This window comes from Hylobates moloch, unplaced genomic scaffold (genome assembly GCF_009828535.3).
Source record: "Hylobates moloch isolate HMO894 unplaced genomic scaffold, HMol_V3 SCAFFOLD_3, whole genome shotgun sequence".
NCBI classification, from domain to species: Eukaryota; Metazoa; Chordata; class Mammalia; order Primates; family Hylobatidae; genus Hylobates; species Hylobates moloch.
The window spans coordinates 158,616,325-158,632,607 of record NW_026652278.1 but is presented as its reverse complement, the minus strand read 5'-3'; the positions used below and the strand labels follow the sequence as shown (position 1 = coordinate 158,632,607).

Sequence of the window (16,283 nt, the reverse complement as noted above, 5' to 3'; positions counted from 1 at the left end):
CACTCATCAAGGCCATGTGCAGTGGCTCATGGCTATAATCCCAGCACTTTGGGAGGCCAAGATGGGAGGGTCACTTGAGCCCAGGAATTCAAGATCAGCCTGGGCAACATAGTGAGACCCTGTCTCTATGGAAAAAAAAAAGTTAGCAGGGCTTGGTGGCACATACCTGTAGTCCCTGCTACTGGGGAGCCTGAGGTGGGACGATTGCATGAGCCTGGGAGTTTGAGGCTTCAGTGAGCCTTGATCACAATACTGCTTTCCAGCCTGGGCAATAGTAAGATCCTATCTCAAAAACAAACAAAACATCAAATGGTACCCAACACAATTTATGATTTGTGAACATATGTACATATTATTGGAAAATACGTAATTTATGAATATATGATTGGAAATTCAGAAGAATCACCCTATATAGTCTTTAAGGAAGTTCTTTGACTTAACCACGGTTTTCTTATCTGTAAAATAGAGATAATCCTTTTTTTACTACAAGTGGGATTGTGAGTCTTAAATGCTTAGCAGAGGTACCTGGAATATAGCAAGCTCTCAGTAAGTGGCACTGCTATTATTATTGTTAATATTATACTATATCCTCACAATAATAGGTTTCAATTGCTAAAAATCCCTGTTTCCTAATATAGTGTGTTTTGTAAAGAAAGAGTTTTCTGGGTAATTTAATATTCTCTCTCTCAAGTTCTCAACCTTTCCAAAACTCAGTAAATGCAAAAGAAATTCCTATCCCTTAAATGTTATTTGAAATTTCAAAATAATGTCCTGACTGCTATGACAGTGAGTTTGGGATTCTCTTCTCATCAGAGGCCTCCTTTCCTGGTGCATCACTTCTGCGTACAAAGGGCCCTTTGATATCTAATGTGCTTCTACCTTGGAAGAAAGCAGTGTATGTGGAAATTACAAAGTATTATGTACCAGATGAATTTTGCATTTGCCTAACCCCGTGGTTCTCAGCTGGAAACTATTTTCTCCACAGAGGACACGTGGCCAAGTCTGGAGACATTTTTGGTTGTCATAACCAGTGGGGTCAGGCTGGTTGTGCTCCTAGCTTCAAGTGAGTAGAGGCCAGAGGTGCTGCTAAACAGCCTACATTGCACAGTACAGACCCCTACAATAAATAATTATCCAGCCCCAAATGTCAGTAGTACCTGAATTGAGAAACCCTGTTGTAACCCAAAGGAGCAACCCTTTGGCTAACTAAAGAATCATTCCAAAGTAGATCCCATAGAAGCAGTTTAATTTACGTTACTAAGATTAATTTTCTGAATTGAGCCATATCAAGTGCCAACCTGGTAACCACCATTTGTGTGTTTCTTCAGTGAGTTGTGCTCCACTTGGGATGTAAGCCCAGATAGCTTTAGTCTTAGCAGTGAAAAGACCCTTCCAGATCCATCTCAGATATGGATGACAGCCAAGATTCCCAAAATGGAAGTGATTAATGTGAACTAAGTGTAGGGTGCTGTTATTTTGGAGGACCACCTGTAGCTACTCTCTAGAAAAGACTATTATGAGCCCATGTATTATGATTCCATGTTTTATGGAATTACATGCTTGGCACTTCTTTAAAAATTAAGATTACCAGATCAAATTAGCTAGAGGAACAGATGTTTCCTTTTCCAGGAAATAAAAAGACAGTAGGTTCTTTTCAGATATTAGTACCTTGAAGTAGAACAGAACTACAGATTCTGAACAGCAAAATCCTTCCATCCCCACCTTCCTGAGTTGAAAGCTTAGCTGAGCCTATATTATCCCAGGCCACCTTCGCTCTACATGATGTAAGAAATAGCTTGTTAGAGCTGCCCTAGTCCTCTCTGAAGAGGTCTCTTGGGAGGGTTGTGGGTGGAGTTGGGGAGGCACAAGAGCACTTGCAGCTTCTGGGATTCATAACCTGATGCTGCAGTGGCTTCAAGGAGCTGTCATTTTCTGCAGAAGCCTTGTAACAGGTGCAGCCATGCAGTGCTAAATTTGCTTTCAATTATGTTTGGTAAAAAGGCATGAATCCTTTCTCTTCAGTAGCCTATATTTCACAAAATATGTGCCACATTTATAGATACAAACACATATGCACACATTTTGTGCTTTGAAGGGTGCTGATTCTACGCAGTCCTCGTTTGAATGAATGTTGTATTTCATTTATTGTTTGCATAAACATTTACTGGAATTCTCACTATCTGAATATTTTTAAGTTAGTTTCAAGAAACTAACATACTTGTTTTGGCAGATTTAATTCTTCTCCTGGAAAAGCATGGGTGTGTGAGGCTTAAGAGCCAAAGTGTCTAAACAGGATCGTTAATACAGTTTTATTCTGTTTATACCACTCATTGGGAATATAGACAAACCATACGTCCGTCACTGTTTATACACACACATTCATAAAAGGATTGGAAATTTTAAGAGCTTTATTTTTTTTCAGTCAGCTTTCTCAAGTTGAAAATGTTAATTTTTAACGCTCAGTGATCCTAAGGTAAACCTGGAAAGATTGAAGGTTTCGGTAGAAGTGGTGTTTGGAGAAAAGCTGTGATTACAGTATCTGTGGAGGTTGTGCTCTCACTTTCCCTGTGAGTCTTCAGTTGAGAATGCATTGCTCATTGCTGCCCCTTGCCGTACAGCAATAATTTGCTCAGAAGTTGTTTGTGTGGACGTTAGTTCTGATGTTGTCGTATGTTGGTTTCACACTAAGTCACAGTCACCCCTGTACCATAGAATCTCTTGCTGTTTACAGGTTTAATTGTAACCATAGGATGCTATTGATCTGTTCTCTCATTGCCAGATGGGCTACCTGGCACTGTCCTATTGAGGAGACATTGGGCCATACCACGTGGGCATGCCACCACGGCGAGCACCATGGTCGCAGATCAGCTGCGTTCCCATTGTGGAACCCACCACGGTTATGGCTTCTCCCAGAGAAAGTGAGCTGGGGAGGAAAGCTCTGAACTATGTCCCTGGGAAGAAACACTGTTCTTAAAAAGATTTTTTTTTATTACCTTGGTTGGTTTACATCATTACTGTTTTTCCAGTCAACCTAGGCTTGCCTGATTTAAAGAATTTCAAGAAGTCTAAGAGTGGGTCATAGGCTACCTTCATTTTAAGTTGTGATCAAATCAACCTTCCAACAGTGTTACCAGCCTGACGACTACCTGTAGTGCATGGGAGTGTCCCTTACCCTGCATTCTCAGCAACATTAAAAAAAAAAAAAAAGGGCCGGGCGCGGTGGCTCACGCTTGTAATCCCAGCACTTTGGGATGCCGAGGCGGGCGGATCACAAGGTCAGGAGATCGAGACCATCCTGGCTAACACGGTGAAACCCCGTCTCTACTAAAAATACAAAAAAAAATTAGCCAGGCGTGGTGGCGGGTGCCTGTAGTCCCAGCTACTCGGAGAGGCTGAGGCAGGAGAATGGCGTGAACCCGGGAGGCAGAGCTTGCAGTGAGCCAAGATCGCGCCACTGCACTCCAGCCTGGGTGACAGAGCGAGACTCCATCTCAAAAAAAAAAAAAAAAAAGAATTAATGAAAGAAGGCCGAGCTGGGCAGGAGTTGGCCATCCAGGCTGCGGTGAGTTGTGTGTGATAGGAGGGCCATGAGCTACCGGGCCTGCCCCTCACACCTACCCAGCCAGGCAGCCGTCACTTTCCACTGCTGGCAATGTCACTAGCGACTCCCCTTTATTCTGGCAACCTGAAAGATGAAAAAGTTGTTTTAAAAATGACTGTAATCTCTATAAATGTAATCATAATTTACATATTAGTGATTTTCTACACATAGACACCATTGACATTTCTTGTTTTTGCCGATGATCTGTTCATAGCCTTTTCCCATTTTTTCTTTCGGGTTTGTCTTGACTTGCTTGATTTATAGCTGTTCATTATGTTTTAGAGTCATTAAGCATTTGTCTGTCAAACATTCTAGAATTTTCTCCTGGCCCATCATTTGCTTTTAACTTTAATATGGTGTATTTTTATATTGAAAAAAGTTAATTTAGGGGAAATCTGATCCACTGGTGTTTTCCTTTGCAGCTTCTGAGGTGCTTGAAATGCTTAAAAAGCACTTCCTATTTCCAGGTTATAAAAATATTTTATATCCTCTATTAATTTTATACTTCTAATTTTACATGTAGATCTTCAGAGTAGTTGGAATTTATTTTTATGTGTCACATAAAGTAGGAATTTGCCTTTATTTTCTTGCAGATGAACAGTCATCTATCCCAGTAGTCTCCCCCCCCCCCCCCCCCCCCCCCCCCCCCCAATTTGAAATGCTCTGGTCTTCATCTTTAAACTTCTCACGCTTGGCTGCATCTGCTTCTGGACTTTCAGGTTTCCTCCACTGATTTAATCAGAGTTCACACAAGGCTTTATTGGGAAATGGAGCAAGACTTGAGGATGGGGTCTTAACTGGGCTAAATGTGTGAGGCTGGGACTTGGGGTGGGGAGGAAGAAGGCCTTGCAGGCAGAGAGGGAGCATGAGGGAAGGTCCTGTGGCCCCTCTAAGAAATACAGTAAGGCAAACCTGTCGGGAAAAGTCATGTAAATGAGGTCGTGAAGCAGGCGGGGCTCCCGTTCTCCTGCAGGATAGATATAAAGCTCTTGCACATTTGGGGGTCCTCCTGTAATCCGGCCCTGCCTTCCTCCATCTGAGCCCTTCCGGTTTTCTAGTGGTCAGCTCCAGCGGCTCACAGTGTTCTCTCTTGTGCTCATGTGTTCCCTGTGACCTCAAAAGTTCTTTGTCTTTTACTCCCATTCCTCTCCCTACCTGTGCCAGCGGATCTGGTTTAGCAGTGGCCTCCTCTAGGAAGCCCTTGCTCTCTGTCCCCTTCAGTCCCTCCCAGATGCCATTATACTTACCACATGATGCTATGGTTGTGTCTCTGAGTCTGTTTTTCTCTTGGAACTGGATATTTTATTGCAGTCAGGGGTCATGTCTAACTCATCTTTGTATTCCCATCATCTAGCGTGGATCCTGGTACACAGTTTGCTCAATGACATTTGTTGACTGAATTAGTGAACAAGATAAAAAAACATCACTGCCCTTCTACAAATGTCAGCTTTGTTGTGTGGCATAACCCATGCCCTGCAGTACAACTCAGAAACAACATTTGCCAGCTTTTGTCTTTGCAAAGGAGAGACTGTCACCACAACACTGTTACCTACCTCTGGGAGATTTTCACATTTAACTCTTGTGCCTGGAGTTTCTTGGGGAAGACTGTGACAGGTCCCTGGCAATTTCTAGTCTCCAGGAGACGTGAGATGCAGCAGCCTTTGTCCTGCGGCGTGTGTGAGCATTTTAGCCTAAAGCCTCAGGTGTGCATCACTTTCCAGAATAGGAGCGGAGAGAGAGGGGATGGAGGAAGGGTATTTCAAGGCCTGGGGTCGGGAGTGGCAGGGCTACAGTCCGCACAAGGAACAGGAAGTGTGTAACTGAGCCCAAGTGCAGGAAGAGCATGAGAGGCTTTTCTATTCAGAAGGTCATGGCGAGATGGCTGCCTCTGTTGTTTCCTCCAAAATCATTGCATGTAGAACTGACTTGGCATCTGCTGCTGACATTTTGGGTTTTATTTGTGCCGAAGTGATGCAGCTTCATGAACATTCAGTGTATAAGCTTGACATTCCCACTCAGTTACAGTTTAAAATACATGGGGACTGTACTGTGTATCCCCACTTCGCGTGTAAAGCACCGAAGATCTGTGATAGTCACCGTGGGTGTTTGTATAACTTTCTGGCAGCTGAAGTCGGAACGCTTCTAGGATGAGATGCAGGGCCAGGCATTTATAGACTGATGCGAATGGTAACGTGCAGCAGCAAGAACGTTTTCGAGATGTTCCTGTCTGGACAAGTGCCGTGTGGATGGAGATTCTTCTTGAGCATGCGCCCAAAGCTGATGTGGGAGGAGCCTCCAAACAGAATTTGCACCATCTTTAGTTTTCAGAGCTGTATGTGGCAGTAGAATGTGCAGAAATCTTTATTTTTCACTAATGGAAGGGCAGGCTGAGGCTGAGAGGAAATATTTGGAGTTTTGGTTCCCAGAACGAATTAATATATTGGCCTTTACAAAAAAGGGGGTGGGGGAATACAGATGTACACAACCTTGGAGGCTGCAGGACCTTAGTTCTCTTCTATGGTAGTCTTAGAACTGTGTTGGCTTCCAAAGACTTGGACTCGCCTTGTGGTCTGGTAATAGTATGTTTTAATCCAAGTCACATACTCATTTTACCATATCTCACCCAGAATTCTAAGTGACATTAACATTACCTTAACCCATAAAATAAAGATGATTGTTTCCAGAGGAATATAGTAATGGACTGAAAACGAAAGAGACGTTTTGGTATCCTTGTCCTCCATTGGAAACAGGAAGTTGCTGGCAGAGAGAGCTGTGATGATCTCCTTTAACTAGATTGTTACAGCTCATGCTATAGGTAATAACCCAGCTGCTTTAGGATTATAATATATGCACTCACATTTGTCATGGTTTATAGTCAATATATCACTTCACAGATACATGACTGGCCTTCAGACTTTCAGAACAAATAAAATTAAATATTGGATGAAGTATATGAAAATGAAAACCATTAGTCTGTGGACCCAGTGTGCTGGGCTAAGAATCTGAATATACTCCTAAGTAATAATTTATCTGTTAGACATCTCACAGATTTGCTCAAAACGAACCACACATATCACCTAATTAGACTGCATTTGATTCCAAGCTATGCCCCTTTTAACAATGTCACAAGAAATGTTTGAAGTGTCTAAAGTAGTTGTCTGAATTGAACTACTTGGTTGTAGATTAGATAAATACATGTCAATAGACAATTAAAAGCATATCTGAAAACTCAGAGTTCACGTTCAGAAACATTTTTAAATATTCAATAGAGGAAAGCATTGGGATGTTGTAACTAGTATTTTCACATTTTATTTTTCTGTAACAATTAGAACATAATGATCACTAAAGTTGTTACTTAGGTTTGGGGAAAAAGCTGTTGATATTACCATCAGATGCCTGTCTTGTTAGTGTTCTCTTCTTTCGTACCCAGGTTCAGACTAGTTTATCCTTATATTTACAGATAATTGTTCCAAAAAGTGGTACAGATGGGGAGGAGGTAAACAAACTGATCCTAACCATCCTTCACACAAATAACCTCACCTTCTCACCCTCCTCCACTCTATTTTCTGCTATATTTTCCAACAAAAGGAAGGTAAATATGAGAAACTACAAGCATAGCCTATAAGTCTCTAGAACCCAACATCTCCTCAATTTTCAATCAGTTAGAGTTTTGTTCTGTTTTTGTCCATGCCTGCTGCAGTCTACTTTTATGAGACATGCAAATTATAAGAAAATAAATTGACAAGGTAACTTTCCTGGCCTCAGGTCATTGTATATTTGAATAAATCTGCAGCTTAAATATCAAAATTTATGTTCATGGGATGAAAGTGTTAGAAGCCTTGCCCGTGTCCCATCTGAATTAGCGAGAATTTCACAGACCAAGTAGGTTGGTTTGTTCATACACATTCACAAGAAGCTGAAAATTCACTAGATTCTCCAAGCCAGTGTTTTCTACTCTTGGAGGAAATACACTGGCTGAATTGTTAGAAAAGGGTTACTCAGGGACACCAGAAACTGCTCTTCACAGATGTTCTTTCAGAAGGCACAGTCATGTGACAGCATCCACGGAGAGGCTCCCGCCGGATTCGCCCTGGCCAGTCGGCAGGAGGAACTGTAGAACCCCAGGAGGTACCTCACTGACACATCCAGCTTCCTCAAGAAAGTTCCTTGGAGCAGAGGACACTGCGGGAAAACAGACCCTGTGTTGCCTTATTCCGTAGTCCACTGGAACCCTGTATTAACAACAACAAAAAAAACAACAAAAAATTGCTTTCGGGAAATACCAAGCTTTCTATTAGAATTAAAACTCACTACCATAAGGAGAGCAAACAAATACTATACAGTGCAATAATAGATACTTAAAAGGAAACTCTGTGTTCAGTTGCCCCAGCTCTCAGGAGAGGTTTCTGTAGTCGGCTCGGGGAATTAGAATGTTTTTATGGAGAAATATCTGCCTGTTCCTTAGAACTCCCCAGAAGCCTAACTGGGATCTTCATTTGCTCTATGGGACAGTCCAGGGAGGTAGTAGGGTTTCAGAAGGGCTCAGACCTAACACCCTGAAGCCATATCTAGTATCATGTTTCACAGGGGTCTTTGACCTGCAGGTAGATGGGCAGGCTAAATTCAAACCAAAGTGTTTCACTGAATTCAAAATATCATTCCTGAGGCGATGCTAGATCCTTTCCAGAGAGGGTGGTGGGGGTAAGAAAACTCACATTTATTATCAATATGTGTTCTCCTTCATGTCAAGCTTATTTTCAACTTGATGGGTCTGTAATTTATTTGCAAGGCTAAAACAAATTGATATGAATTCATATCCAGCCTCTGAATACTCACATTGTTAACTTGTAACTTTAAATGGTATAGATAATTGACTGTGGAGTCTCCAAATGAATGACACAAATTATGTTTTAATTAACTGAGATCATACAAGGATGACTTCAATCTTAAATTTGAGAAACTCAGGTAAACAATTTAATTGCATTAACCTCCCCAGTGAACATATATTCAATAGAGGCATGCTCACTGGCAGGTTAGAGAATCAGTTGCTTTTAAAGTTAAGGAACTCTTCAATGCGAGCACAGTGTTTTCCAGATCGTTTCTCTCATTTTTCAGTAGGATGTGGAGTTAGACAATATGGTTTGGTAGTTAAGAGTGCAGCCTCTGGAACTCAAGTTCATCTTCCAGTTCTACGGCTTCCAAGCCGGTGCCCTTGGGAATGTTGCCTAATCTGACCGTGCCTCAGTTTCCTCATCCTGTAAAACAGAGGCAGTGTCAGGGGCCACCTTGCAGAGTTACTGTGAGGATTAAATGAGCTGATGCGTGTCACTGCCTGCCACATAGTAAGCACGTGAAGTCGATGTTCATAGTAATAGATGTTCTTAGAAACGTATCAGTTTGTAGTCATGGGAACTCTGTGTCCTTGGTTGAATTCTCTTCTCTCCCTTCTGACAGGAAAATGGCAAATGCACGACAGCGGCCTCCTGAACATCACCAAGGTATCCTTCTCAGACCGAGGTAAATACACATGCGTGGCTTCTAACATCTACGGCACCGTGAACAACACGGTGACCTTGCGCGTCATCTTCACCTCTGGAGACATGGGTGTCTACTACATGGTTGTGTGCCTGGTGGCCTTCACCATCGTCATGGTCCTCAATATCACCCGCCTGTGCATGATGAGCAGCCACCTAAAGAAGACCGAGAAGGCCATCAATGAGTTCTTTAGGACCGAAGGTGCAGAGAAGCTGCAGAAGGCATTCGAGATCGCCAAGCGCATCCCCATCATCACCTCCGCCAAAACTCTAGAGCTTGCCAAAGTCACCCAGTTCAAAACCATGGAGTTCGCCCGCTACATCGAAGAGCTTGCCAGGAGCGTGCCTCTGCCACCTCTCATTATGAACTGCAGGACTATCATGGAGGAGATTATGGAGGTGGTTGGGCTGGAGGAGCAGGGGCAGAATTTTGTGAGGCATACTCCAGAGGGTCAGGAGGCCGCACACAGGGATGAGGTCTACACAATCCCCAACTCTCTGAAGCGGAGCGACTCCCCCGCCGCTGACTCGGACGCCTCATCGCTGCACGAGCAACCTCAGCAAATCGCCATCAAGGTGTCAGTTCACCCGCAGTCCAAAAAAGAGCATGCAGATGACCAAGAGGGTGGACAGTTTGAAGTCAAAGATGTAGAGGAGACAGAACTGTCGGCTGAACATTCCCCCGAAACTGCAGAGCCTTCTACCGATGTCACGTCCACCGAGCTAACATCTGAAGAGCCAACACCTGTTGAGGTACCAGATAAGGTACTGACGCCAGCTTACCTGGAAGCCACAGAGCCAGCAGTGACACATGACAAAAACACCTGCATTATTTACGAAAGCCATGTCTAATACCAACCCCAAAAAGCTATGCATATCAAGAAAATCAGGGGCTGCTCCTTGTAATACAGATGTAGTACGCACTTGCCGCTAAGCCTTACCAGGAGACTCTCATCCCTTAGGTAGGAGTGATGCCACTTTAAAAGGAGAAACACCTGCCTGCAGTGAATGGGACTGGAATTTCCCCAGTAGAAAAGGATGCGAGAAACATCAGGGTGCAGAATTGATATCAGACAGAAGGTGTCTATGTGATCATGAGTTTTAGAGGCTGATCTCTGCCAGATACCTTAATTGGTGATGCCTTGGCAAAGAGTACACCACTGTAAGATATCCTGAGTTCAAGAACCCTGCCCAATGCACCCTGCATTGCTTTTCCTTTTAAAAAGTATAGGTCTGCTACAATAGCAAATGCACGTACATGGGTTTTTTGCACTTTCTTCTCAGTTTTAATTTTGCTGTTCCTTTATAATGGGGTCATTGTTATTAATACTAATTGTTCTTTTTGGTTTAGTCCTCACTGCCATTTTTGTCCTTATTTTTCCCTAGAACACGTACCTCAGAGACTTTGGTATCAGTCACCAGTACCAGGGCTGATATCTACAAGTCACATTACATTTGTCATGTTCCAAAGTAGTTATGAGGCTTGTTATTTTTTTTTTTTCATTCCCCAGGCCTATTTTCATAGATTGCTTTTTTTGTTTGTTTCCAATGAAGCTGCTGTTAAACGAAACTGAGAAAAACTTTGCCCCGGAATAGCACTTTAATAGTCAAAAATGTGTTTACCTGTCTGATTCAATGAGCCTTTCGGTGAGCTCAGCTGAGATGTAGAGGGAGATTGTAAAAGGTTAAATATACCCACACCACCCATGAAAGTCACTGTTTAAGTTACATCATCCTCCAAATAAAGACTGATTCTTTACCTGGAAAATGTATTGCTTCCAAAGTCATCGGATTCAGTGGATTCCTGTAGGTTATAGAATATTGGCTTCCAAACAGGCTTGCAGGGACCATATGCTGTTGGATGACATATAACCAGGTCCACTTTTGTGAACTGCATAGCTGACTGGTTGTCCTTAAAGGGGAGAGCGAAAGGTTAGGGTAATAGCAAAGGGAACTGTGCCATCAAATGTTATGCCAAAACTGTTGAATAATTATTCAGTCCTGCAAGAAAGTGGTTATATGTGAGGTGCATGATGTTATGGAAAGAAGACAAAATTAGTCATCCAAAGGCTTAATACCCACTGTGCCAATAACCAGCTGCCTGGCTTTGGACAAGTCTGGGCCTCAGGTCCCTTATCTGTAGAAGGGGCAGATGACATGAGCTCTGAGCACTGTTGAAATGGTGTCACTGTCTCACAGAACCAAACCAATATTCACATCCTTGCTCCTTTTCACAATCACTTTAAAGATTTTTGCTTTCATCTCTCGGTCCACCTAACATTTTCATGCTGCATTACTTAAATAAGAATGTTGGCTTTGAGAAATCATAGCATTTTAAACAAATTGTGGATCTTCTCCTTCCAAAAAAACCATTAGGACCACATCTGGAGTTAAGATTTAATATTAGTGAGAATGAGTGGTTTTATTTAATTTTCCTTTATAAGCAAAGGAGACAGTAACCTTAATAAACTCATAGGGGCCTTGGCCACATCAGGTGATGGAGTTATGATGTCCAAGATTGCATGGATCACATTGGTGATGAGAGCAGACCCAGATGTTTAGTCCTCACTCTGTCACCATCTGAGGAGGTGACCTTGGACAACTCCCTTCCTCTCTCTGGGATTTAATCTTTTTCATCTGTAAAATATGCAGGTAGTACTCGAGGGTCTACAGGATCCCTTCTAGTTGAAACATTTATAGTTCACAGAAAGTTTGCAGTCTTCCAGGATAACCAGTCCCCGTTGCATGAGACAAGCAAAAAATGGTCCATGAAGTTGGATGCTTTTGCCATCCAAACTTTACAACAAACATTATCTGGCTCTGTAATTGAGAGCAGTGGGCTTGGTTTTAAACCTAGCGTTGATTTGTTTATTTATAGATAACTGTTGTGGAAGGTGATAGGGCTAGTCATGGAGTTTGATCAGACATCTCTTGAGAGGGACTGAACTGTTGACTTCTGGTTAGAAGTGCTTTGGGCAGTCACATAAAGAAATGAGCAGTGAGAAGTCAGGAGAAATTATGACTCCTGTTGGGCTTTCTGGACTAGCATTGAATGTTTTTGGGTTGCAGAAAAGTTTTAACATCACGTCTTAGAATATAAAAATTTTCCAGTTGTCATGGAGGTCCACAAATTCTTTACCATGGGTTTATATGCCCAAAGCCACAACAGAGGACTTAAGTTCATTTTGTGATACTGTATGAATGTTGCCCCATTCTATTCAGTTGTCATTCCACTCAAACCCGTGTGTAGGTTTCCACATGGAAAGGAGAAGGCATCCATTCCACCTAGATATTGAATAGTGATGATAAACTAAAAGTGGGCAGATTTTCAGTGGAGCAAGAGCAGAAATATGCGGCCAAAGAATGTTTCCTGATTGGTTTTGCTGCTTTAGACTGCAGTGGGGAGAGCTTATGTAGGTTTTCAAAACTTTCTCCCTCTTTAAGGCATCATAATGCTCTCGGTTTTGATAATAGCTGACATAAAGGGAGGTTGACTTAAAAATGGGAATTTCTCCTTCCAAAAATGCTACACTCTTCCTATCCATCCTGCAGCTTCTTTATGAAATAAGAGAGGCCCTCCTGCTAGAATATGAGATGCAGAAGACCTCATGACTTTCAGCTGATTTTTCAAAGATAAAGTGAACTGTTCAGCTTCATAGAAATTCATGCGAGTGTGACTGAACGTGTGTGTGTACACATTCGTGCACATTGGACTCATTTGGGCAGTTTTAAAAGCTTCACACTAAATCCAAAGCCTCATCCTTTGGGTCGTAGGTAGTCATTTGTAAAATCAATTTCTGGCTTCTGAGTCATCCTGGTCATATCTCTAGCAATGTTTTTCTTGAAATTCTGAAAATGATTCACATATGTGTGTATATTTAATTCACTTAGATGATCTGTAAACTTGGATGGTATTTATTCTAAATGGGGAAAACAATTTTATATGGAAAAATCTATGTAATTTATAATGGTTTTGTTTTATATATTATATTTTCATATCTTTAGGGCACATCTACTATCCTCATCTTTTTGTATACCATACTTAGCAAAAAGAAATACTAATACTTGACTAAAATCTCTAGGAACCAAATGTGATACATGTGATATATAACTTATAGAAATTGCTCTAAAAATCTCTGAATGTCTCATCCATCCCAAGCATTATTGTGCTGTGTCATTATGTCCAGAATGATTTGTCTTGGACGCTTATGAGCATTCCTTTTTCACAACTAAGGCTGAAAGACCTGACATCTCACACAATGGAGTTCTGGAATTCCCCTTTCCTCCTTTATCTGTTTTTATTGTTTGTTTCATTTTTAATTGCACCAGTCTATGTTGTCTAAGCTTTGTTTTGAAGGGCAAATGTGAGATAACAAGAAAGCAATGTGATGGAAAGACTGGATGAATTTAACTATGGCTATGTAAATTATTTTAATGGACTGATAAGATGTTTAGAGTCTAATGCTTGGATCTTTATTTACTGGTGATCTAGGATCTGCTCAGCTCTTTAGCACATGAAGAAAATCAGGTACAAAGGACATTTGCATGTTTTGAACAGCACGCTCTAAGCCCTGTGCAGCCAACACTAATTAACTTGACTGTAGAAACACCAATTCCAGCTGCTGGAAGAAATGGTTTAGAAAGGCAAACCAGATACCTTTTATTCTGCCCTAGGAAATACAGTGTTGATCAGTGCTAAAACTCTTCAGTGGCAGTCACTGGTTCTTTTAACTGGGGATTTCCTTTCAGTGTTTCATTTGGTACCAAAACGTAGCATTTACCTTACATTTCAGATACCCTGTTTTCTCAGCATTGTTCAGATAACTTTCCTTTACCGCTCTTCACATACCCTTTGGCATTGAGTAATTCTATAAATGTTTCTATTCTTGGTTTTTAAACCAAGTTATTCATACTCTTAAAATATCTACCAAATCTCATTGTATTTTCACATATTTTGAGCATCAAGATACTGATCATTTTAAAAAATCCTTCAGTAAATAACACAGTTTATTTTCCTAATGACATTTTTAGGGTTTCTTCATTGATCAACCAGGTTTGGGTTACACAAATCAATTGTGGGGGAAAAATCAAATGAAACAATTGCTTATTATATTTTCCAAAGGACTGAGCATTTATCTTTTATTCACGAAGATATCATATGAGGATGACAATGATCTTTAACAGATTTTTTAGAGATGGAATTTATAAAGAGGCTAATACGAAGAATACTACAATCAAAATTGAAGTAGAGAATGTAAAAATAGAAAGTAAATAGTTCTAAGAATATTCTGGCATAAATTGTTTTTATTTAGCCAATAAAATCGCCTCCAAATGTATATCTCAGACACCATAGAGCTGCTAACAGTGAGAGTCAAGGAAGATGCTTGCATTTAGGTTTCGTTTGTTGTATTTCAGTAGTTCTGGATGTCCTTTGTTAAAATTGGAAAATGGAAAAATGTCTCAACAGAAATGTCAATCTGGTGATTTTGTGAACTGTAAAATGTTCACTTTTAAAAATAAAGATGTAAACAAATGACTCATATAAGTTGGTATTACAGTAGCAAAAACAGAAAACCATGTGATCCATCCTGTATTTTGATTGATGCTTTAATAAAGGGTTTGCACAGCTGTGTGGAATGTGTGTCGTGTCCCACCTGAAGGGTGTGTAACTGTGGCTTGACTCATTCTTTCCAGTGGTATAAAACCTGCAGTCCGTTCTTACCCCTACCCTTTGCATCTGCAGCATTTCTTGGGAAAAGAGAAAAATGAAGTAATTGGTATGTAAAACCTGCATAATTTCGTCCCACTACAGAAGCCTAACTCTGTCCTGACAAATCTTGTAGCAATCAATTTTAATCTATATCAAGAAATAATTTTTAGCACATCACACTGAGCTTGCTTTAGAGAATCCAAGAAAGAAACTCATATCCCTAAAACATTCCACAGGGAGAAGGCATCAGTAGCAGAAATGCCACAAGGCACCTAGACAACACCAAATCCAAGAACATGCTAAGTAGGTTTATTTGACAATCAGTAAACAGCAAAAATGAAATTCCTCTTGGTTGAGATGATTTTGTGGAGTGTATATAAGTGAACCAAGAAAGGAGACTACCAAATGGAAAATGCAACAAAAGAAACGGGCGGCAAATCAATATTGTAGTGCAGGACAGAACAAACAGGCAAACAAAACAGCTGAGTGAGTTATCCAATAAACTCTGCTTGCAGCCATCCACAGGTTTGCTCAAGTAAAAAAGGATTTAAGCGAATTACATTGGCATAAATGGAAGAATTAACGGCGTGTCATCACAAACGAGAAAACAGGAAACTTTTGTCCTAACTGGGGAATCCTGGCTGATCCCTATTTTCAAGACCAGAACAAACTGCTAATTTTTTTTTTTCGGGTTTTGGAATGCCGTGTTCTGCATGGGTCTAAAGGGAATATATCAGTCAGGCTTAACATTAACAAATGATTTTCAAAGAAGCGTATAGTCACAGAGTTGGAAAATATGTGTGAGGGTATCTGATTTATTTCAAGATTTGTATTATACAAATTTATTCTACAATATCCCTGGCAAGTAGTAGTTCAGTAGTTCAGCTCTGTCTGAAATTCTCTGAGAAATGGGGAGCTTATGACCTCATGCATGTTCTGTTGTTAGGTGTTAAGTGTTGAGTCAAAAATCCTAATAGTAGTACCCCACCAGTACTTGTTGAGCCATCTGGAGCTGGAAGCATGAGTTAGTCCTGCCACAATAAAATCATCTTTACTGTCAAGACAAAACTAAAAGTATATATAAAAGAGATGATTACAAAAAAAGATTGGGTGCGCCTGATACTACTACATTAGCTGTATGCCATGTGGTGAACACCCTTTTGAGTGAATGATTTCTGCCAATAGGGATGTTAAAGACAGAATCAGTTATACCCCCCACCCCCCAAGATGCCATAAAGCTACAGCTCCTTAAAGAGTTGTTCAGTAACCAGGGAAGAAAATGAGTGAACCAGTAGATGAATTGCCTTGGTTGATTAGTATATTTTTGAAGGACCATTAGAATTGACTCCCTGAAAGAAGGATGGATGGATGGATGGATGGATGGATGGATGGATAGATAGATAGATAGATAGATAGATAGATAGATAGATAGATAGAT

General features: G+C 41.0%; 1 protein-coding gene across 6 annotated transcripts in view; it reads left to right on the top strand.

The window, feature by feature from the left end:
- MFAP3L (microfibril associated protein 3 like) overlaps positions 1-14,763 on the top strand; it is a 46,867-nt gene extending 32,104 nt beyond the window's left edge. For all 6 annotated transcript variants that reach the window (XM_058436876.1, XM_058436875.1, XM_058436877.1 and 3 more), the window contains one exon: positions 9,056-14,763. In XM_058436876.1, the coding sequence (XP_058292859.1) occupies positions 9,056-9,987 (932 nt within the window). In that variant the 3' untranslated portion in view covers positions 9,988-14,763. The remainder of the gene's footprint in view (positions 1-9,055) is intronic.
- The last annotated feature ends 1,520 nt before the right edge of the window (positions 14,764-16,283 follow it).